General features: G+C 40.3%; 2 protein-coding genes across 5 annotated transcripts; both read right to left on the reverse strand.

Annotated features, from left to right (window-relative positions):
• Positions 1 to 227: 227 nt before the first annotated feature.
• Positions 228 to 8,670, reverse strand: atxn7l2b (ataxin 7-like 2b). Of its 4 annotated transcripts, none has more exons than XM_049582253.1 (10): positions 8,481 to 8,670; positions 7,756 to 7,827; positions 5,852 to 6,167; positions 5,146 to 5,387; positions 4,788 to 4,870; positions 4,370 to 4,584; positions 3,706 to 3,877; positions 1,946 to 2,067; positions 729 to 1,392; positions 228 to 532 (listed from the first exon to the last, which is right to left on the reverse strand). In XM_049582253.1, exons 1-9 carry the CDS (start codon positions 8,575 to 8,577, stop codon positions 732 to 734), a joined length of 1,980 nt encoding a protein of 659 aa, XP_049438210.1. In that variant the 5' UTR covers positions 8,578 to 8,670; the 3' UTR covers positions 228 to 532; positions 729 to 731. The 4 variants fall into 4 exon arrangements, with proteins under 4 accessions (XP_049438210.1, XP_049438212.1, XP_049438211.1 ...); XM_049582255.1 differs by having other exon boundaries at positions 8,340 to 8,602; XM_049582254.1 differs by lacking the exon at positions 8,481 to 8,670 and adding an exon at positions 7,956 to 8,326.
• Positions 8,671 to 11,148: 2,478 nt separating this feature from the next.
• sypl2b (synaptophysin-like 2b) lies at positions 11,149 to 16,207 on the reverse strand. The gene is made up of 6 exons (XM_049580258.1): positions 16,039 to 16,207; positions 15,811 to 15,888; positions 15,053 to 15,171; positions 14,735 to 14,933; positions 13,578 to 13,766; positions 11,149 to 13,480 (listed from the first exon to the last, which is right to left on the reverse strand). Exons 1-6 carry the CDS (start codon positions 16,054 to 16,056, stop codon positions 13,358 to 13,360), a joined length of 726 nt encoding a protein of 241 aa, XP_049436215.1. The 5' UTR covers positions 16,057 to 16,207; the 3' UTR covers positions 11,149 to 13,357.
• Between the last annotated feature and the right edge of the window lie 7,759 nt (positions 16,208 to 23,966).

Raw genomic sequence — 23,966 nt, forward strand, 5'->3', positions numbered from 1 at the left:
GATTTTATCCAATACCAGCTAGCACCATCTGGTGTTAGAAAATCTAAAGTGGTCCAAGCAGCAATTGGGACAATTAAAAGAAAAACTTTCAAATACATGTACACCTGTCAATTGTCATAATTTGAGTAAACCTAACCTCACCAAAATTGCATTGTTTTACCATCGTTAATGCTCCATTAGTAAAGAACCACAGTTAAATAACAGAAGACACAGGGCTGTAAGGATCCAAGAGTTTTTATTGTTTTGCCATTGAATGACTTTTCATTTTAGCAGCATGATGAGTAGACTGAGGTATTTTCACATTCTTACACAGGTAACAAACTGAGACACTTAGTCATGTAGAAAAATAGACATTTTGCAAAAATACACACATTCGGTAAACATGCAGACAAAAATTTAATTCCTGATGTCTGTACATAAAAATGTGAAGACATAAAACATACACACAGATACACACACGTTCAGGCAGCAGCTGCAGCCTGCAGGAGGCCTTCCCTCCAAGTCGTCTTTTTAAAACTGGCCTCTTTAATGGCTGTGAAGATAAGAGGTAAACACCTGTCACTTGCAAATGTATTAATTGTGGTTAAAACATGCAATCAAGTTCAGATGGAGAACGTGTTCAGCGCCACTCATGTCATTGTAGGCTTAAATGGATAGATCCACATTATCAAACACCACTGATGTTGTGCGACCTACAGTACTGGCTGCCATAGCCATAGTGTACTCACGCTTTAGGAGTTGGATCTTTTCTCCAGGCCCAAAGCCCGCGTGTCCCCCATATTCTCTCCATTCCAGGCGAGGAGGCTGGAGCGGGAAGGGGACGACAAGCCTTGATACTTGGAGGATCTGGCGCTGAGGGGGAGTGACTCATTGCTTCCTTTGCGCTTTTGGGGAAAACCCCTGTGGTGGTAGCTCGCCACCTTCTGCTGAATCCCTGGGGGCTTCCCTCTGTTGCGGGGGGAGCGGTGTGAGAAACTACCATTTATTGGTCCTTGAGAAGAGGGGACGTGTGGCTGACCCTTCTCATTGAGGGGGGGATCCCTGATGTATTTAGGGGATTGGTCCTCAACGCTGTGTAACAGCTTGGCAACTTTCTGTGGAGTGCTTGCATCTTGTATAAGCTCCTCCTCCCTCAGCTGAGCCTTGCTGGCTCGCCCAACAGGGTTGCGCTGTCGGCCAGGCCCTAGTTTCGCAGGTGTGCTGGAGGAAGGTGGTTTGATACTGTGAGATCTGTGCTGACTGGTTTTGGGTTCCAGTTGTCCCAGTGAGGTAGACTGAAGGCTGCGGGAGCCAGTGGATTTGGAGGGTCTGGTCCCAGTTCTGACAGGTGATCCTACAGTTGAAGGTGTGACATGACGTGACCTGAGACCTGGTGATGCTTGAGGCATTTTCCTGTAAGTTAAAAGGAAATACACAAAGCTGATTGAGATTCTTATTTTCAGTGTCAATGAAAATAAAGCCAGACATCCAACATTTTCACTTACCCTGATGTTGTTCTGGTGAATCAGCTGCAGCCTCATTTCATTATGAGACAAATTATCCAGTGGCTGATCCTCCCAAATCTTAGCAAATGTTATCTCTGCATTTGAGTCTGCATGACTGTGTGCTCAAGTCCTGAAATCTGACTGCATTAATACACTTGAAGCAGGCAAATACACTAAAGTTCTGCTTTAGTCTGTCTGTTGATGATGTGAAAACCAACCAACTTGGCAACACAATCAGTTTTTTTTTTATCTTCTTCAGATATTTCTTTGTGTGATACTCTTGCCATTTTTATAAGAGTATCCAGTTAACATCTGTCCTTTTCTCATCTGATCATTAAAAAATGTAGTGGATCCTAGCTTAGTGTTCCCTGACTCACTGAGCATCTCTTTCCTTCACATAGTCATGCTCAAATAGGTGATATTTCCATAAAATTTCAATAAAATAAAGTAGTGTTACTCACTTCCATAAGTGTGTGCTGACATGGTGCTCCAACATAGCACTGAGGGCAAACCGCAGGTGGTGCAAACGTCGGTCGAAGGTGAAGATGCTGCAACCTGATGTGCGGCATCCAAAAGTGCATAGCTGCAGAACAGAAACAGTTTTATAATACAGACACACTTATGCCTCCTTTGAGAGGTGTAAACAGTGAGTTTAAAAAGAATCGACTGAGTCCCACCATTTTGTTTTCAAATGAGAGAAGGAAACTACATCCGCCCAGTGATTTTCACTCTCTACATTAAAACATCTTTTTTTTTTTTTTTTTTTTTAAAATCTCTCTTAAAGGAATACATAACCCCCCAAATAGCCATTTGTATGTCAGCTACTCATAGCCCCTCTCCCACTGGACAAAAAACATACTAACACCCACCAGCATTTGGCTTTTGTACTAAATGGGAAAGGTTACAAACGACATTTACTCCCAGGACAGATGACTCTGCAGCAGTCACGGGTATTTATCATCACCAGGTCCCTTCGGCTTCCATTAGCAGCAATGGAAATATGACACCGGGGGAATGGGCTAATTTTAACCCCCTTTGTAGGTGCGATGATGGGGCCTTAAAAAATACCGTCTGTCCAAGCAGCACTTGAACATCATTCAAAATGTAGTCAGCAACAAGTTTGACACAAAGAAGTAACCACTGTAACATTTCACTGGCCTCCAGGCTGCTTTCTACTGTTTACTAACCTGTTTTCCAGATGGTCAGTGATGGGCAGAATAGTATACTACTGCAGAGCCAAGAACACAACTCTGGTCTAGTGGCAATGGGGAAGCAGTCTATCACCCATTTAGAAGCAGTTTTGTTTATAAAATCTGCATACACTTGCTAGTTTTGGTGGGAGAAGGGTATTTACTATTTCAAATTCATGAAGAAAACCTTTTCTCTCTCTCATGCCACCACAGTGAACAAAGAATTCAAAATGAGAAAATTCTTTATAAAGTTAAATAAAATGGGAGCTGCATTTAACAACAGCAAAACTACATCAAAACATCTGTTTACAAACTCTCACACAACTCATGTAATATAATCTAGGCTTTATTTAACCTGACATGTGCTTAATGCTTCTCAAACAGACAGCCCTTTTTTGACAGGGAGCTAAAGTGTAAAGTAAATTTTACCTCGCTGAATGCAGAAATTGCTGATCTACCGCTGCCTTGATCCGTTAGTGTTGTGTTACTGTCTGACTTAGGTGTTTTTTAAGGGTTAGTTCAGACTTACCAAAGTTACACAAACTAACTACTGACTGAGGCAGTGGTAAACCAACAGCTTCCGTGCTCAGTGAGGTAAAATTATAGTGTTTGTCAAAGGAGGCTGGCTTTGAAGAGAGCATAGATTAAGTTTCACTTTCAGTTTAGTTCCCCATTGAAAAGGGCTGTCTGTTTGGGAAGTACTGAGCGTTCGACTGGATAAATGAGACTTGGATTATGCTACACAAATTGTATGAGACTCTGTAAGCAGATGTTGTGATATAGTTTTGCTGTTGTTAAACGCAGCCCCTTGTTAAACGCAGCCCCTTATGACTTCAGTTGGTAAAGAATTTTCTCAGTTTTGGGATTCTTTGTGCAATGTGGAGGCATAACAGTAAAAAAAAAGTTTTATCCACAAATTTAATCTAACACTGGGTGAGTAGTTGACTCACCTGGGGGGGGGGTGTTTAACATATTCCTTTTAACAATCATACTGAAGTACTTTTGTATTCTGCTACTATATCTGCACTCACCCCGAGAGGTTTAGGGTGCCAGGGTGTTGCAGGCAGGTCTATGGCTTCCTCCTGCTCATCATCTTCACTCTCCTCTCCTGACAGCAGGCTCTGGTCGAAGGGTTGTTGAGGTTGTGCCTCCACTTCCACAGTTTTGTTGCCTTCCTCCTCTGGGACGTTTTCTGATTGCCCGCTTTGAAGGCAAGAGAAGGCAAAAAATGAGAATGATGCAGTATGTTAGACAATAGATCGACACAAAAAAATATTCAGATTAACAAATTAGCATCAAGACGTCAGCATCTTGATGACTCTCCATTTTTACCATTGAGAACATGTGTTTTTTCAAACTGAATGTTCTGTCAGATCAACACAATGATTGTTTATTTTGTATGCTTGTCTGTTGTGTGTGAAATAAGAAAACTGTGATGACAACAGGTTGATACAGAGATTGCGTACAATGCTAGCAGGTTAGCTGTGCACTTCAGGTAACCACATGTATATCTGGAGACCTGCAGGATGAGTATGTAATGATGTTGTTGGACTTTCATGTCATTTTGCCCTTGTTTATCTCGGCCCAAGACTTAGAGAATTACAACTTAGCAACAATTTGTATTGATTACTCAAGAGGTATTTTGGTGAATCAAATGAACTTTTTTAATACGGAAAAAAAAATCCTATTTCATACCTGAGAATGTGACAATTGCTGTTGAAGTTGTGTTTACTGCCCTGAGTTGTTATTTTGTCTTCAAAAGCTTCCAGGTGTTGTGCTTTGTCTTTTGATTTGACAAGAAGCTGCTCCATCTCTCGACCTGCGGAGCCTGTTTTCTGCTCCTCTGCCAATTGATCGACAGTCTTAGTCCTTCCTAGTGATTTCTGCTCCTGCTGGTGGATGGAATCAGTCTGTGTAGAAATAATAGCACAGGGAAGAAAAAGGAAGCATTACATCCCATCCCAAACAAATGATAAAATCTTGCATGTTTTTGTATCAAATAACAAATTCAACTTCTCAGACAAAAGACTCATATTTCTGGAGAATAATGAAAAATAAATATACTGGTAACATTATTGGACAAAAGGCCATAAAAAAGGCACTGAGCGTTTACATTGCATATAAGCTCCCGGCTGCACGGCCTCTTCCTCCCTGGATCCAGAACTCCGCACTGTTTGTTCAGTTCACATTCTTTCTCTATGGGAAAGAAAGCAAACACAGTAGTCAGTGAGCAACAGCGGGACACAGACAATCAACGTGATCCATGCTACTGGAGAGATTACAGCCCACCACATGGTCATATTTTTAAAAAAACGCAATAATTATGGATTCAATCTCCTTCTGCTTCTGCTGTATACAACATAAAATACCCAGGCTAATAGACTATATGTTTACTGATCCTTGACAGTTTAGAGACATGGCACAAACACAGCAGGGGAAGGTAATAACAGATATATAAATAGCACACATACTATTGTTTTTGTGAATCCGGCTGTAAGTTCTTGTGCCCCTCAGAGGACTGTGAGACTCACTGGACTGCCCGGCTGTGGGCTTCTGCACTGAGAGTTTCCCTGACGGAGAAGTGGAGGAGGAGCAGTGGCCGGGGGGCAGGGGTCCTGAGTGCCACGGAGGGACCTTAGGGCGAGGCATGGAGGAGGAGGAGTGGTGTGGGAGGGGAGTGTTCTCTTGAGGGAACTTCTCCCCTGAAGGAAAACTGCAGAGGGAGTCAGAGGGGTAAATCACAGAATTAACTTGTGAGATTTATGCAAGTCAGGCTTGGAATTTAGATACAAATTGTGACTAAATTCAGGTTTATACAAGTTACAAATGACATAAAACCAAGTAGTTTCTAACTGGGATCAGATTGCAAAGCATTTTGAAATGCTGATTGACATTATTCTCTGTGTACATGGTTTCTTTGGGGCCCTGCCAGCTGGGTCAGTGATATACTGAACTTGTAAATAAACAAAGAGAGTTACTACATTCAGTGTCAACAATAAAAACTAAACACATTTTTTTCTTCAATGACACAAACAAATGTTATATTGTCCCACACACATCTATCTACTTCCACCATTCATTTCAACAAAGCAACACTATGAAAAACCAATCAACAAGCTTCTCCTAAATCAGAATAATTCCCTGAGTTGCTGTGAAGTAAACAATCTTAACCAGTACCTCACTGCCTCCCTCTGGGTCTTGCCAGGCCTGTGCTGGTGTACTGGTGATGCTGCTGAGGAAGAGGCACTGGCCTCATGACATCTGCCAGCTTTCTGCTTCTCTTTAGAGGAGGAATGATTTGAAGGAGAGCGAGCAGGGCGTGGTCGCTGCTGTGGAGCCAAAGTTGAGGATGTTTCACACATCTTAGTGAGAGGACCATGCCGCCGCTCACAGTGCTTCTCGAAGGCTTGAGGCTTCACCACCTGGCCACAGTGGCTGCACACCACCAGATAGATCTCATCGTGTGCCGGGCAGTGGCCAAATGTGTGCATATCTGTGGAACAGAATACGACAGAGTTAAAGGTCCAGTGTGTAGGATTTACAGGGATATACGTGCAAAAATGGAATATTATATAATAAGTACGTTTTCTATAGTGTATAATCATCTGAAAATATGAATCACTGTATTTCTATTACCATGGAATGAGCCATTTATATCTATGTAGGGAGCTGGTTCTTGTCTTCTACGGAAATAGCCATGTTACACTGCCATGTTTCTACAGTAGCCCAGAATAGACAAACCAAACATAGGAGCCAGTGCAACAGCCACCGCAATTAGCAGCCCCTCAGCGATGAATGTTGGAATAACAATGAAACTGCTTTATTCATTGTTTTTACCAGTTTAAATGACCAGAGGCCTGTACTGCAGAGCCAGTTCAAATTACCCTGAATATCTTTTCATTATCTGGTTTGACTAACCCTAACATTGGCCGTCTGGATAATGGGTACTACAAAGCAGGTTATCAACTCTGGGTTTTCCTATCCAGCCACGAGCTTGTTCATGTGAAAGAGGCGGGGTGTTAATTATGAGCGAGATCATCAGAACCATGAATGAAGTATTTCATCTGATATGAGATGAAATACTACCGAAAGCGTCTCGGACTGGGAGACAGTAAAATGTCAATGGCATGGGATGTAAATGATACTCTGAAATCTTATAATGTAAAAATGAACATTGAAAATAATATCCAAAAATTCACTGTCGGCTGAGACTTAAATTACATGCAGGAATCACTGAGCTTTGGGCCTATGTGACATTTGTATAGACTATTTTTTACCGTTTAGTTGGATGATGATAATACTACTCTGAATATGTCACATAACACACCTTCAAGTGATGCCAGACTGTTTCTGCTGCTGAAGTGAAGGGTGGAAAAGTAGTTAATGACTACTAAGGTCTATCTGACCAAATGAGGCATTTATAATAAAGGGGGGCAATTAACAGTGTGTGGATTATTTTACTAATAAAATATTATTTGTTTTATCCTGGTTCTGTGTCTCATGTTATTTTGAGCTGCGCTAATGGAAACACAATGTAATAGTAACAGCACTATCACTGCAGACTAAAATAAACTTTGCATAAGTTTAAATACAGCTAAAATCATGTGTTATAAACAATCTCTCTGTTTGTCAGAAGCTATGTGACTTATCCCTGTATAAAGAGAACCAGCTTCATAGTACTGAAAACCCAGGGTTCACCCTGAAGTTCGCTAACTTCAAATCTTGCTTTGTAGTAGAGGCCTCAGGTCCATTTGTTTTGAAGAGGGGGAGACCCTCTTCAAATAATTCTGCTCCTGGTAAAACTCTCCTAAATAATGAACACTGAAGCAGTGCTCACCAGGAAAAGATCCAGCTGGTTGCAATCTGTACTCCTCACTGCTAGATGCCACTAAATTCCCCTAAATCTTACACACTGTTCCTTTAAAGCAAAACGCATGAACCTAAGGTAATGCTGAATGCCCTCAGAGTGATTGAGATCTTGACCTTAGCACTGTATCTACTGCTATGCACCAAATCACTGGACAAATTCCCTATATGCTATATCTGCAAACCTACTTGAACACATGAAAACATTGAGTCACCTTCTTTGCCGAGGGTCATGGTCTCGGAGCGGGTACTCCCATACTTGCTGCTGTCTTCAACACTGGACCCAGCTGCATGAAAGGGAAAACAGTCCACATTAAATAATGGGATAAGACATTAACGTTATAGCATCTACCAAGAAGCACAGTTACTGATATCTGGGCTTTTTGATGAGTAAAACCCGGAACAAGTCGCTCACATCAGTCCGTGCTCCAGATTTGAGGAGGTTTCACCGGGTTTTACTCATGAAATTTAAATGGTATCCAGATAAAATTCAATTATTTAAACTTCTCCTATCAAACACCCAATGCCAGCTGCTAGCTTGTTCTGTGGTCCAGTCGCTGCTGCTGCCTGGTACATTTCTGTTAGCAAACTGGACAAATCCTACTTAAGTAGTGTTGCTGTGTTTGCTGTGACAGTAGCTGACAGGCTAATGCTAACGGTGCCTTTACCTGTTCACAGGTAAGCAGCTCGCCTTCAATTAACTATCTACTGTTTTATTAAGACATTACAAAATGCCCCAAAACCCTTTATTTTAATGAGTTTATTGTTTGTTGCCAGTTAACATTCCTTGCAAACTCACCCTGCGCTAGGACCCAGCGGGTCTTTTGTTTGGGTCGCCCTGTGTACCGCTGCTCTATGTGTATGTAACAACAAATAAATCACAGGACGTGGACACCGTGACGTGATGAACACCAGGTACAGGGCAGGGAGAGCGACTCACCGTCAGATGGTACACTATTCACCCTATCTACCCAACAACTCCAGTTTAATCCCACAAAGTCGTCGAGATTAGGATTTCGCCGATCCACAGCGGCCATTGCTGCTCTTGCGCGCTCACGAGGTGAAATCGTCAGGCCACGCGCTTACAGCCGCGTCACGAAGCTCGCGGCCGCGTTTCACTGTGTGGTCGTGAACAAATAATAACGACCAGGGTATAGATGTTTATAAAACTGTCCTTTAGACATCTGAACAAGAATTTACAGCAAATGTTGCCAGCAGCAGAATATCTATTAAACCCTGCACAGAGTTATGCATGAGTGAAATTCACTCCCTCCACACGTCACACAGGAAAACAATAAAACGATTTAGATTTAAAATTCTACTAAAGCAGCACCTCTTGACTTAGATTATCTATTAAACAGACAAAGTATATAGGTGTCAAAGCCTAAATAATTTATATCAAAGGTAAGCTTGACTGTGTCATGTGTCTCAGGATGTGAAGGGTCTGTCTTTGTTTGTGGAGCAGGGACATTTAATTGATGATTGTTTTCTGTTAGTATGCTAATTATATTTTCATGTTTTCCAAAGGAGCTAACAAGAAAAGGTGACCTATAATATGATTCATACACTGTAATGAACTCCATCAGGAGCGAAACTTAGCCCCAAACTGGCAGTTACGTACCAAATTAAATCATGGAAAAAGTATATCTTATTTATTGTATTAGGAGGGGCTGTCTTGTTTGTCAGTGTCAGTGTTTTAGTCTAGTCCTGTTATTTTGTTCAGTGTTATATGTGAGTTGTTTTTGTGCACTGTCACAATTGTAAAGTTGTTGTGGACCTCAGGAAGAATAGCTGCTGCAATGCAGAAGCCTGTGAGGATCCTACTAAACTAAACTAAACTAAACTAAACTAGCAGAATACATTTCAGATCTACAACAGCCTGAGTGTGATTCTGGATATGTCAGGGGCATGCAACATAATGGAAGTTAAATTGTACACTGTAAAAAAACAGTTTCATGGGTTTAATGGATAGTGCTTCAAATAAAAGTCTTAAAGTCTTTCAGCATAAAAAAACATGTCTATTTCAGTAATGTGTTTTTGTCAGTTGACAACTTATTTTAAGAAGTTGGTCAAAATCAAAGACATGTTTGGGTTGGATAGAATTAAAATAAATAAGTTTGAAAATCTTTAATATGACCAACATAACTTTTGGATAAATATTAAGTAGGTTTTTCAAGGTCAAAGCAAATCATGCTGGTTGTACTGAACTAACTGAGTTTGTCAGATAATAAAAGACTCACTCAAGAGTGCCAGAGTTGGAGCTACTTAGAAAGATACATGCAACTTGTTATCTTAATTTGTTAAAGCTGAACCAGTGGACTATTTTTTAGAGCGATGGCTTCCTTGCAAAATGTTTTATTGCATATATGCTTTACAACCACTATACTAAAAACATGTCTGATTGAAAATGAATGTAATAAGGATAGAGATTCCTAAGCAGTTGTCACCCACCCATATTCAAGTATGTTCAAAATGTCACCTCCAAAATAAAGCTAAGCTAAGACAGGCAACCACGCACTGCCATCCAAAATAACTATGAACTGCAGTTCAACATGCAGTTTGTGCAAGGCTAACCCCAGCAGTAGCTGTTGCTGGAATGCTGTGGGGAGGTATAATCATTGTCAGTCATTTACTGTAGGCTATGTACAGCCTGTAGCCACTGTACTGTCTACTTTATTACTTTTAAATGTGTTACAAAGTGTAAAACTAGAATGTATGATGAGAGTGATTTGTAGGCTATATCAGTGTACAGTGTTCTAGTTTTGAAGTGTTAGTATGACATAAAAATGTCATAAAAAGGTCATAGTACAGTGTGCAATGAAAAAAGTTATTAAAACATAATAGTATGTCATAAAAAAGTCACAGTGTCTGCACTCTACCTGACCCTCAATCGTAAGATGGCTCCCTTTCGTACCTAGAGTCGTCAAACCTTTTAGAGCCCTGATTCAAGATTTTTGTTCCAAAATGCTCTAAAATGAGTTTAGCTGTTAAGTTTCTGGAGGAAATCTCCTCTGACCCACCTGGAGGGATGGGTTGCAAAAGATGAAATCTATGGCTCTGCACAAAAGCAGATATAGGGTAGTAACACAAAGAGCCAACACGTGCCCAAGGCCTGCACACCTGTTTTCTTAGTTGAATTGCACTTTGGATTTTTGCATTTAATTTGTGAAGCTGAATCATAATATTTTTTTCTGATTAACTTACTAGTGTATCAAATGTTAAAAGATCAGTGAAATATACCCATCACAGTTTCACAAAGTTCAAGGTGCTCAAATTCATCACTTCACTGGACTGAAGAGGTTCTCACGAAGGATCATGCATGTGTGTGTGATGTTTTTGTCTTCACTGAATGATGATGCCTGATGGAAGAGGCATGTCTGCCACCTAGTGAGTGTCAAACTGCACTGCATGTTACCTGGCCTTGTCTAATGCCTAATTACTGATAAAACAGTATCAGCTCTTTGACAAATTACAGTTCACTTTGTAAATCTAATGCTCAGTGTGTGAGAAGTGTTAGATCTTATTCACCTGTATGATGAAAACATTATGTTCAGTATGTGTGTTATCAGCAGTAAAACCATCAACCATAAAATCAGACACGTAACAAGTCCAGTTCTTCCTTTTAATGATGCACAGCATTTCATGACCATGCAGTATCTTCCTGGACTGCAACAGAAACTTCAGTCTCATTCATGTGACACTTTTATCAACGCAGTGGTGGATTAAACTAGTAACTGAATCAAGCAAGGCTTTATCAAAGTGGGAAATCATCACAATGGCAGTAATAAAGAAAAGAGCTCGTTTTATAACAAAATAGAGGTAGAAGCCAGGCAAACACAAGAAAAAGTGTTAATTAGTTACAGGCTAGAAATCAGTCGATTTTTACTCACCACTAGCTAAGGCTGTACAATTAGTAATACATTGGCTTTGAAATACTGTAGTATCTTGCTGGGGTATTTTATTTATTTAGAAATCTAAACATCTAGGAAAAAGATTGGAAATTCTGCCTAATAACTCATAATTTTTAAAGGTAAAATTCATAAAGAGCGAACGTGCTCCACATACATCCCCTACATTCAACATACCATTCAGATGTTGGGCTAAAACATTTCATTTATATAGTGAAATGATGAGGTGCAACATAACACACACAAAAAAATGAAATAAAATTACTTTCACCCTTTCACAAATAATCTCATCATGGCAACTGGATTCAACTATTTTAACATTACTTCATTGTAACTACATATAGTGATGCCTATTACATGTTTTAGGATGACAGAAACAGGATTTTCTCTAGACTCGTGTAAATAATAAATGCACTTCAAGTATTTAATATTTATCAGCCCTGAGTTTTTTTTTTGTTTGTTTTTGTTTTTTAAGATAAAGCTGATGGCTGAAATGACAGGCTGTTGACAACTGGAAGGTTGCAGTCCACATCTGCCGTACCATCTGAGATATAACGGACACTTTGTTTTTGATACCTGGGTATAAATATGTTAAAGGTTCTGTAGGCCTATGTAACTTTTTTTTTTTTTTTTTTTTTTAACCAATAATTGTTTTATATGAAACCCTACTATTTGCAATGACTTTTTATCAGCTAAGGTTACACACAGCAACCAACACTAGATCAATACAATGCAGCTTACTTTGGCAGCTAGCTGGCTACCTTAGCTTGCTTACTCGCTAATGTTATCCCTAGCAAAAGTGGATTTGTTGGTTGGCTAGCTTACCAAATTACCTCCCCAGCTAACATGATGCATGATACCGACTTGTGTCTTATGACAACTGGTGCTAATTTAGCCATCATTAAATCATATAATGGTACAAAGTGCTTTCTACTAGCCAAAAGTAATGGCTGAATCTTCAGTACCATCTGAGATATAAGGGACACTTTGTTATCGATACCTGGGTATAATTGTTTTATATGAAACCCTACTATTTGCAAATGACTTTTATCAGCTAAGTTACACACAGCAACTTACACCGGATCAATAAAGCGCAGCTTACTTGGGCTTACGGCTAGCTGGCTACCTTAGCTTGCTTGATCGCTAACATTATTACTAGCAAAATACGATCTGGGTGGATCTGTTGGTTGGCTAGCTTGCCAAATTACCTCCCCAGCTAACGTGATCCACAATACCAACTTATGTAATATGACAACTGGTGCTTATTTAGCCAACAATAAATGATATAACGGTACAAAGTGGTTTCTACTAGCCAAAAGTGATGCAGCAGCAGCCAATGAGTTATCCACAGCCTGAGCTAATGTTAGCCAGCTAATGTTAGCTATTCTACATGGTTACTTGTAACATGAGCTGGTAATGTAAACTGCAAAAGCCACTTAGTATCATGGAACCAATGGTCCAAATGAAATATGGAAAGATTGCAGATAGTGACATTATTCTATGTGTGACTGAAATTATCTTACAGGCTTCCGTCAACATGATGATGGTCAATCAGTGTTAGTCTCGTGCTCATGGAAGTGTGAGTAACAGGAGGCTGACTGCAGTTTACTTAATGCCCTCACAGAGAGGGTTCAGTAATGATAAGAATTTTCTTTAAGTTACAACAGAACCTTTAAAACAGGAAAAACAAGCATCTATTTGAAAAACATTTGACTGCAAAAATTTCCTGTATTGATTTAACTACAAAAAGTTCAAATCCTAAATATAAAATTAATACGTAGCAAAAAAGGATCAGTCTGTTCTGAATATGTGTATCTTGTAATCTGCAGTATTTTTTTAACAATTAGTACAAATGACTCATTTAATAACACTACATGTTAGAAAATTGTGAAACGAGGAAGCTGTGTGGTTACGATGGCCTGACAACCCCCTCCACATCTGCAGGCTGATTGGCTGATTTGTGGAAAGGTGTTTCCTTGTAAATGAACCAGCAGTTCCCGCCCCACAGGATGAGATTAAGAAACCCAAAAATCTGCAGAAGAATAAGACACGAGTTAAATATCTGAGGCTGTCGTTGTGCACACACGTTTGACCACGTCTGAAAAAGACTTACCAGACGGACAACTTACCACAGAGGCGTTTAGTCGGCCCATATGAGGTGTGGCACCTGGGCTGCACTTATTGACAGCCGCGCAAAAATTAAGCTGAGACGTAACGGTTGTAGGACTGGTGGCCCACTTCACATCAGACAAGCCTTTAGCCCAAGCAGAGGATGATGCAAGCCACATGAAGGCCAAGGCTGCAGTCACCAGCAGGTCCTTAGAAAAGAAAAAATATCAGATTAAAACCATTAAACCACCCACAATGGTCAGGCAGCTTTCTTGGACAGAGTGCAATATATTGCTTAGTTGCTTGGGGACCACACCCTTCCCTGTTTCATTTACACAGCTCTGTTAGATGCACTTTCTCTGACCTCCTGTTGGATTCCAGGATGAAGCAGACTCACTGAAATCCAGCAGCTCACATCAGATGAAAATTTAACACACAAAGCAATATAAATACAAATATTGCCTCCATAGTAATGTCATGATACTGGAATTTGTAAATTCAATACAATATCTTGAAAAATATTGATATTTGATACAGTTTTTGATACCACGGGGAAACATATAAAACATGCTTTTCTTTTCTTGATTTGGATTGTACTGGACTGTAGTTAACCATAACAATAATTCAACTTTTTTCCATTAATGAAAACAATATTCTTCTTGCAGTCATGCACGTATTCAAAGGCCTCTCATACTGTCGCACATTCATGAGGCAATAAAGTAGAAGTGAATAAACAAATCATGCCACAAAAGACTACATGCAACCGCAGTGAATGAGTCGACTGTCAAGGAGACAGCACTGTGAGTGAGTAAGTGAGCGGGGGCAGGGCTACTGGGACATTGCGGCAGTGTGTGCGTGTGTCATCTTGCTGTTGGACAGAAGGAAGAGCGAGAAAGTCGTATTGAAACTGAAGAAAGTGAGTGTTGAGACCATTTCAAATATTCAGAAACCATATGTGTCGCCACATCGTTCTTTTTGACAGCACTACTACATTAATAAAACTGCATTCATCTGTCCATCACTGCTGAATTTACACAACAGCTCAACACAGGAAACACTTTCCTGCTTCAAATACAAGCTCCAAACTATTCATAGACGGAGAGATGGACCTGGCTAAGCACAAGCATTTCACCACAAACAGCAAACTGCAAAACCTGGACAATCCAGACAAACATACCAAAGTGGGGCCACGACTAGATTCTCTGTATACGTGCTGGTAGCCCAAGTAGAGGACTAGTGTGGCAGTGCTGTAGAGGAAGGCCAACACTCCGATGCAGACGTAAAACTGTGCTGAGGATGTGTGGTCTCCAGTCAGGAAGAACATAGATGTTTTATTGGTACTGCAATCAAGAACGTAATAAGGATGCTGCATCAACCTGTGTAATAGATAGAATATATTTAGTTATGAAAATCCTAAAAGCACACATACACTTCAGAGAGAGCTGGTTCCTCAATGTAAGGGGGTGTGAGACTGTTTGTGTTGGCTCACACGCACCTGAATGGGTAGTTAAACTCTGCATGTATTTCTTGGTTGGTACTCCCTTGGCATTGGACGTTGATGCTGGTTGTGCCGCTGTAACCTCCGGTCGTAGCAAAGGCAAATATGGAGAACACCTGCAGCCACAGACACAAGATAAGAGGGGATACGGGTTGGCTTATTGAGCGTTAATCAAACTGTCACACACACTTCCCTTTAGTTTTGTGCAACACTTTTGACAGGAAGTCATCGTAATCACCAGATGCCTTCACTGTGAATGTGTGCAGAGTTCACAGCAGGAACATGACTTTATATTTAAAAGCTAAGACTTGTAGTTTTATTGATGTTTTGTCTGAGAAGTGAAAGCAACCTCTTCTTACTTGTGAAAGCCAACACACTGTTTTGTTATTTGACTTGAAATGTTGTGCATCTTAACAGTTAATCACCAACTTAAATCTTTTTCTACGTTATAAGACACATCTTTAGCTCTAGGTGCCACATTACAAACATCAGCTATCACTTTGTGCCACATAGCTTGTGGTTTATAGACATCATGATGAAACTTTACTGCCCCCTGAACTACATACCGTATTTGAAACGCTGCTACATCTCAAAGGATGGGTGTCATAGCTTCCTCGGCCGTGCAGTGGGTCACAAGACAAACACCAAATCAATTTGTAGGGTATTTTTGCTCTCAGGGATGGACAGCTCATGAGTAAGAAACCCCGCCACAGGCCATATGGGAAAAATAATAATTAAGATTTGGAAAAACTTACCCACTCCAGCACACGTATGAAAGCCAGCGGCTCTTTCAGAGGTCCAAAATCAAGAGTGAATCCGGAAGACATGACTTTCTAATGAGAAACACACATAAAATATGAGAAAGAAGCCGTTACACTGCTGAACACGTCCCACACACAACGCTGACTAGGTGCGTTTGCATAAAAGGGGAAAAAGTTTGCGCCATTAATAGCTGTTTTCACACTTCCTGTCAGAACTGTTACCTGGGCGACGGATTCCATCGTGTGTCCGGAAATAAAGAGCCGATAGTATCGATGATGTTTCTCCTTTGCTGGGTCTTTAGTTTGGCAGCTCTCTTGTTTCTCGGGGATCTTGGGCTTGTCAAACTTTTCTCCAACTTCAGCGGATCGTAGTAGATGGCACGTGATCACTGACGCTGAGGCGTCGACAGGGGCGCTGCTAGGACGGAGTGGACCAAGAGGTGCAGTGGGTTCAGATGTTTGAGTCTGTGTCTAAGAAGACTGTGCTTCACATTTTGTAAACTAACCATTACATGTAGCAGTACAATGTAAGTCCTAGGATATGTTTGTGTGTGTGTGTGTATGCAGATATATGCTAATCAGCCAAAACATTAAAACCACTGACAGATGAAGTGATCAACATTGACCATCTTGTTGGAAAACCTTGGGTTCTGACATTCGTGTGGATGCCACCTGACATGCTCCACCCACCTAAACACCAGTGTAGACCAGGCACCCCGCCTCATGGCAACAGCACCCCCCAGTAGCAGTGGCCCCTAGCAGGACAGTGCACCATGCCACACCACAACAACTGCTCAAGGGTTCAAAGTGTCAGCCTGACCTCCAAAGTCCCCACATCCCGATCAGAAGGGGTTTACTTGGTCAACGGTGGTCGGGTGGGTGAGTGGAGTGCATCAAGTAGCATCCACATGAATGCCAGCACCCAAGGTTTCCCAGCAGAACATTGCACTGTAACAAGATGATCAATATCATTCACTTCAACCGCCAGTGGTTTTAATGTTTTGGCTGATCGGTGTGTGTGTATGTGACAGATATATATATATATATATATATAAAGAGAGAGAGAGATTGGCAGACACAGGCAGACCTGGCTGCCTGGAGAAGACAGGCTTTGTCAGTTCTGTCCCCAGTGACAGGTGGAGACAGAGCAGGGTTTCCTGCTACAATATAGCACATATCTTTTTGTTCAATTAGGACAAACTATGAAGTCTTTTGAACAAATAAAAAAATAATTTAATCTTCCGCAGACAGATTTCTATAGATATTTACAAGTTAGACATTTCTTACACAAAAAAGATGACCTTATTAAGATTCAAACTCCAAAGGCAGATCAAAGGTTGTTGATGAATCTACAAATTAATAATGCAATGGGCAAAATCATCTCCAGTATGTATAGTGCATTTTGACTATGTATTAGACTGATTCACACTATATTAAATCCAAATGGGAAAATGAGCTACAAATACCAGAATCACTTCCCACTGAGACCTGGAATAAGATCTGTTCAGGGTCTCACATGGTCACTAGATCAAATACATGGAGAGAATTCAGATGGAGTCTTATTGTATGCTTCTTTTGAACACCTCACGTAACCTGTACATTTGATACTTCTGCATCTGGTGTTTGCTGGAGGGCATGCGGAGAGATGTCGGCTAACTATGTTCATACATTCTGGGCGTGTCAAAAGCTAAGACTTATTGGGACAACATATATGTAACGTTTGGGATGTTTTTGTTATTAACATGTTAAATGTAAACTCCAAGATTTTGATTCACTCTCTAACCAGACTAAAAGGCAACATCTGCTTGGAGAAAATAGTGTCAGCACTTTAGATGCAGCAAGATATGTCAGTGCATGTCGCAACTTGAGAGACAACCAACACAGCAACGTTAATCCCATCACAGATCACACTCCGTCTTTTTATTTACTCCTTTGCTTAATATGTTTTTTTTCTCCTTTAAAGTTTATGTCTATGCATTTGTAATAATATATTGTTATTAATTGCTTTCAAATTTTCACTGTCTTAAATTGTAATTGTGCTTTGGCAACACATAAGAAACATCATGCCAAATATTGAATGCTCAGAGAGTGCTTAAGGCAGCAGAAGACAGGGGGGTGATGGGGAGGAAGAGGAAATATTGTGAAAGACCTCTCCATAAAATATACCATCGGCAGTTAGAGGAAGTGGCTTGCATCAGGAAATGTTAAGAGTGGCTAGGATAGGACAGTACAGAGGCCTTGATCCTTGCAGTACAAGAACAGGCCCTGAGCACCAGATCTACAAAGGCGGGGGTCGACCATAGCAGACAGGACCCCTGCTGCTGGTTGTGCAAAGAAGCCCCTGAGACAGTCCAGCACATAGTAGTAGGATGTAAGATGCAAGCTGGGACAGTGTACACTGAGAGGCACAACCAAGGGGCTGGGATAGTGTACAGGAACATCTGTGCCGAGTACGGACTAGAAGTCCCCAAGTTGTGTTGGGACACACCACTGAATATGGGGGGAGGCATTAGCTTGTTCCAGAGGGACTTGGCATGGGAACCAGAGGGTCACTTGGTTACAGACCAAGTATGGAGTGTGGACTGGTTGCTGAAGAGGTGCCAGTTCACCTCCTGAGCACTGCCGAGGTGCCCTTGAGCAAGGCACTGAACCTTCAACTGCTCAGGGTGCCTGTCCAAGGCAGCGCCCTTGCTCTGTCATCTCATCATTTATGCATGTATAGGTCCTTCTTGTGCATGTTATTTCAGGCCTGTATGACAATGACAACAGAGTAGGACTGCACTCATATGTATATATGGTTGAATGAATGAATAAATTAAAAAAACAAACAATTATTGCATCCATAGGCGTTTCTAACCCATTTTTGGGGGTGAGATTTGAGAGATTTTTATTTATTTATTTATTTTTTTTACTGTATGTCCCTTTTTAACAAGCTAGAAAAGTGTCAAAACCCTACAGTACTTGGTTGAAACGTAATATTTTAACAACAAAAATACAGCATCCCCCCCGCCTCAAAAATGGTTTGATCCACCCCACCCCCACCCCCACCTTTCCCCGACTCAGCCTCTGAGCGCTCTATCTGCACAGAGCAAAGGCGCTGTCTTCTAGAGTGGGGGATATGCAGTACCTGGCTTAAACCAGGATATGTGGCACATTTCTTAACTTCTACCACTCAATACAACACATTATCATTACCAGTCCTCATTTTTGCTGCATTTAATCGCTGGTCACTGTTTATGTTGTTAGGTAGGAGTTAGCTGACGTTTTTTCTAGCTAGGAAACGTTACAGGTGGTCAGTACCACTGTCCTCTGTTTGAATTGGAATGAGAGAAGGTAGCTGTTGTGTCTGGCCAAAACACACCGGCGGCGGCTCGACGTGCCGCGCCGCGGCACTTTACGCTATTGTCCTGTTTTTCCAGCGTCGCCGCCCTTGAAAAAGCGCTATTTTGTACTTCCCAGCTCCCGTACAATAGAAATCCGGTTGATGCCCCGCAGCGCGACGCTTTTTGTGTGTGTTGGGAGCGGCATTTGACTCGCGTCAGTGACGCCGCCGTCATATGACGCCGCCGGTGTGTTTTGGCCTTGGCCTCACATGTGCATGTGTTAATATTAAAGCCAAGGTGCTACTGACTAGCTAACTGACTGGATGCCCATTAACATTATAACTCTTATTGTGTGTGTGTGTGTGTGTGTGTGTGTGTGTGTGTGTGTGTGTGTGCCCAGTCTGCCTATCTAGAATGATGTTGTAAGTTGGATCAATGTATCAGTTTATAGATATAAAACGCATTGTTTGGTTATTTGCCTTTTGGTTGACAGTACAAAGAGAGAGAGAGAGAGAGAGAGAGAGAGAGAGGAGCAGAGAGAGGACTTTATTTATTAATATTCTTATTAGTATTTTTGGTACTCACTATAGGGGGCTGGTTTACTCCAGAAACATACATACTGTTTATGTGTATGTTGAGGAGCTGCTGTTTCAAAATGAGTTGTCTTCCCCCAGAAATTAGGGTTACGATATGTTTCTTTTATGATTCCAATCCATTCCTCTTTTGCTGTGACTCAAATAACCTTTATCAGATTTGATGGTTTAGTCACAGACTTTCCCAAAAAGAGTTGTGCTTTTCTTTCACAAATGTGGGAATGAAATTGCGTTAAAATGTACAAAACAGTGAAATTTATCTTGCCTGGCCAGGCAGCTCTCTGGGTGCTCAGCACCCCTAAACCTCTGATCCTAGAATCGCCCCTGATTGCATCATTGTCAGTAGTGGTATGTTACTAAAAGTACGGAACTCAAATACTGTATTTAGGTGCAGTTTTGAGGTACTTGTACTTTACTTGAGTAGGCCTATTTCTACTTTATGCAACTTTATACTCTCATTAGACTGCAGTTAGAGGTCAAATATTGTACTTTTTACTCCACTACATTTATATGACAGCATCAGTGACTGGTTAGCTCAGATTCAGATTATTAATACAAAACATACATTAACTAATAAAATATGACACTATTATAGATTAAGCTACCCAGCAATATATTTAGTAATGCAAATGAGCTCCACCTTTACCAGCTGCAACATCAAAGAAATGTAAGCCTACACATTAATGCATCAGTAATTATAGTCCAGTAAGAAAACATATATTTTGATGCTAATATGTTTGTACTTTTACTTAAGTAACATTCTGAATGCAGGGCTTTAACAAATTATTTTTATGCTGTGGTATTGCTGCTTTTACTCAGGTAAAATATCTTAATAACTCTTCCACCCTAAGATAAGATAAGATAAGATAAGGCATAAGTAGTAAAAAAATAAAATATAAAGCATATACAAGTATATAAATACATAAAGTGAGTAAACTACAAAAACAAAGAGCGGTACAATAAGCAAACAGTATAAAAACACAAAGCAAAATGATGAGGAAGCAACAAAAAGAAGCAGGATAATAATAAAGGGACAAACTGAATGACTGATTTTACATTAACAACCGATGGAAGTATAGATATTGCATAATATTGTTTAATAGTACTGATATTGCTTATTGATTATAAGCAGTAAAAAATGAAAGCAAGACATAGCAGTGGCAGAATTTACATTACTGCATTGATCAAATGTAGATATTTCATTAATATACACAGATACAGATATTAACACTACACATACAGTACTTACATTGTATTATTTAAATATTTAAGGAACAGAAGACTGCCTCATCACGGTATACTGTGCGAGGTGCAAAATCATCTAAGCTGGTTCTGCATTATTATCTTTTATTGTCCCCCCTGTTGTGTAGAGGAGACTTCAGTTATTTTAGTTAACATTTTGTTCACACAGTGTTTAACATAACAACCAGTGCTGACTCAATCAAATTACCATTAACTGACCCACTGCAAACATGGGGCCAGGAGAGGTTTCTGGGTCTGGGTGTATTAGTACAGTAAACCATACCAGTTACATCCACAATGCATTGGGCTCTGCTGGGGCCTGTTAACAATCTTTTACCCTGGGGCCTCTCAACAGGTTAATCTGGTCATGGTGCTCCTCATATATTTGCTCAAGACACACTGATGGTAACAGCTGAAATGAAACAAAACTCTTCATGCTGCTTCCAAAAAGGTGAACCTTTTAATTCCATATTTCAAAATGTCTTGAAAATGTTCAGGCACTAAATAATTTCTGTCAAATTAAACAAACACAGGGTGAATGTGTGTAACTTTAATGATGTTTGAGTTTATAACTAACTGTAACTTTAAATATGATATTAATGTTAAGCATTGGAGTTGGCAGAGTGTAAAATGAGTCCATGGTGAATGCACTGTAATGGTAAAGGCTTTTCACTAGAGGTTGCTATTTCCACAGACACTACATTACTGAACTACCCCTTTTTATACAAAGCCAGCCATGTGTTTCCCATGACTCCCATCAGTGTAGGCTGAACTCATTCATACACTGGCTGCTCATGTTATTCCCTCAGTTCTGGTCAATGGAAACTCTTGTTTTGGGCTTAATAAACAGGGAAACTTAGGTACACTTGGTTCCATCCCTTAATTTAAGTACTTCCTTTCAACAAACCGTGCAGCCAAAAAGAAAAATCTAGGTCCTTGTAGAAAGGCACGGCTCTCATCCTAACAGAGTACATCTCGAAGGAATAAGAGTGGCTTTGTTCTCCACCTTTTAATAGTTGACTGGGCTGCCGTGGGGGAGGGGCTGCAACTCCATTGTACAGTCCCTTTGTGGAGGAATGCTGCTCCACAGATCAGATTGTTTGGCTTTCTGAGTTAATATGGGAATTAAGAAAAACACAAGCAAGACTCAAAAACACACAGCAGATTTCAAGCACATTTCAGTGTAGCAAAGTTGTGGATTTAAGGTCAAGGTTTCAGAGCTTATGAAACTAATGAAACCTGTTCAACAGCTTTTTATTTTTGGCTGCGATGGAATGACACCATTTTATTGTTGATGCAGGCTCACAAACTTGTCAGACAGGTCGTGCCATACCAAAGGCTAAACATGAGCATAACCAAATACTCAGCATGACCATCTGATCCTTCCGTCCTCTACTGACAGAGTTTCAGCTGTCCTGCTGCTGGTATGACTAGGCAGCTAGTCCCATACTGTCCAACTGGAAGCTTACAGAAAAGATGACCTGGGACAGTACAATGAAACCTAAAACTGCATGTCATTATATTTGGACTACAGCTTGTGGTCTGTTGTATGAATCTATTCAGTCAGGGTCATGGCACCTATGGGTACAGGATTTTTTTCTCCCGCATCACATGACTAGCAGTCATGTGTTTGTTATGACCTACTGTCCCATCACATGCACAAATTTAATCAAGAACACAATGTGGCTCGTTGCAACCGGCAAAATGAATAAATATGATTTAAAAATGCAGCACACTATATAAAAACATCCACTCTACTTAATTTACACGAGTTAAGATCATATGATCTTAACTCTGTTTTCCTCTTTGACCCTGTTCTAATAATAATAATAATGATAATAATAATAATAATGATGTGAGCACAGTCACATACTCACCCTTCAGTTATCTCAAAATTGTTGAGGCACAAGTGCAGAGACATAAATTGAAATAAGTGATTTATTACCAAATATCTGCCATTAAAAAGGGGTCACTTACCAGTTTTATTACAAATTGTAAGTGCTACAACAATTTTCATCATATTTCGTGTTTTTCCCCTACATTGTTCATATATATTTGCATAAACAGAGCATTTAAAATAGTCCTTGTGCACAGGATTTCAGTTCATCGATGGCAGGACTGTTCCACTGGTGGAGAGATTACTCAGATTCAGTGTGATTTAATCTGTTGTTTGAGCCTCCCAACATCACACCAGACCTAGATGTATAATCCCTGACAAAATAACCTGTGGCACGAGTGTGTAGATATGACAGTCTCATTTAAAACATGGCACGATACATGTGTTACTGTAGAATTTAATTTTGTACATATTGAAGGAATTAATCTGAAATGTCATAGAATCAGACACAGTTATCGCACTTATAAACAAAGGCTATACTGTAAACACGCCTTTGAATTCAAAGCAAAATGTCTAAAATGTAAAATGTCTCCCCATGACATTCACTTGTGAATTGTGTCTATGTATAAAATAAACTAAATTAAACTAATACTATCATGTGGTGAGGGAAATACTGAAATAAGTTAACATGAGGGGGACAAGTTTATCATTTTGGACTCAGAAAAAATAAATTGGGAACACAAAAACTAAACATATATTTTTTTTAAAAATTTTTTTTTAACTTAACCTATTTCTTACTTTGTGACTGACAGAGCCTGGTGGGTGGACTCATGGGGCTGAGACAATTAATTATAAAGCAGCACTAAATCATTAATTCCACCGCTATTACTGTGTGTGTACAGTCATTGTCAGCTTTGAAGGTTACCTTTATTTAAGTAAACATTATTCCCCACCGCAAATAAAACCAAAAGTGGCTGAAAATGCCATTTTAAGCTTTTTCTTGAAGTTTAAGTTCTGGCTGGTTGGACTTACATGATAGTATTGCACAACCTAACTCCGTTTGGTACCGTCCTTTTTCAGAATTTGACCAATCAGAGCAGCAAACAGGTGGACGCACCAGCCAATCACAGCGGTTTCTCTCGGCATAGAGCATTA

Source organism: Epinephelus fuscoguttatus, linkage group LG7 (assembly GCF_011397635.1).
Source record: "Epinephelus fuscoguttatus linkage group LG7, E.fuscoguttatus.final_Chr_v1".
Lineage (NCBI taxonomy): Eukaryota > Metazoa > Chordata > Actinopteri > Perciformes > Serranidae > Epinephelus > Epinephelus fuscoguttatus.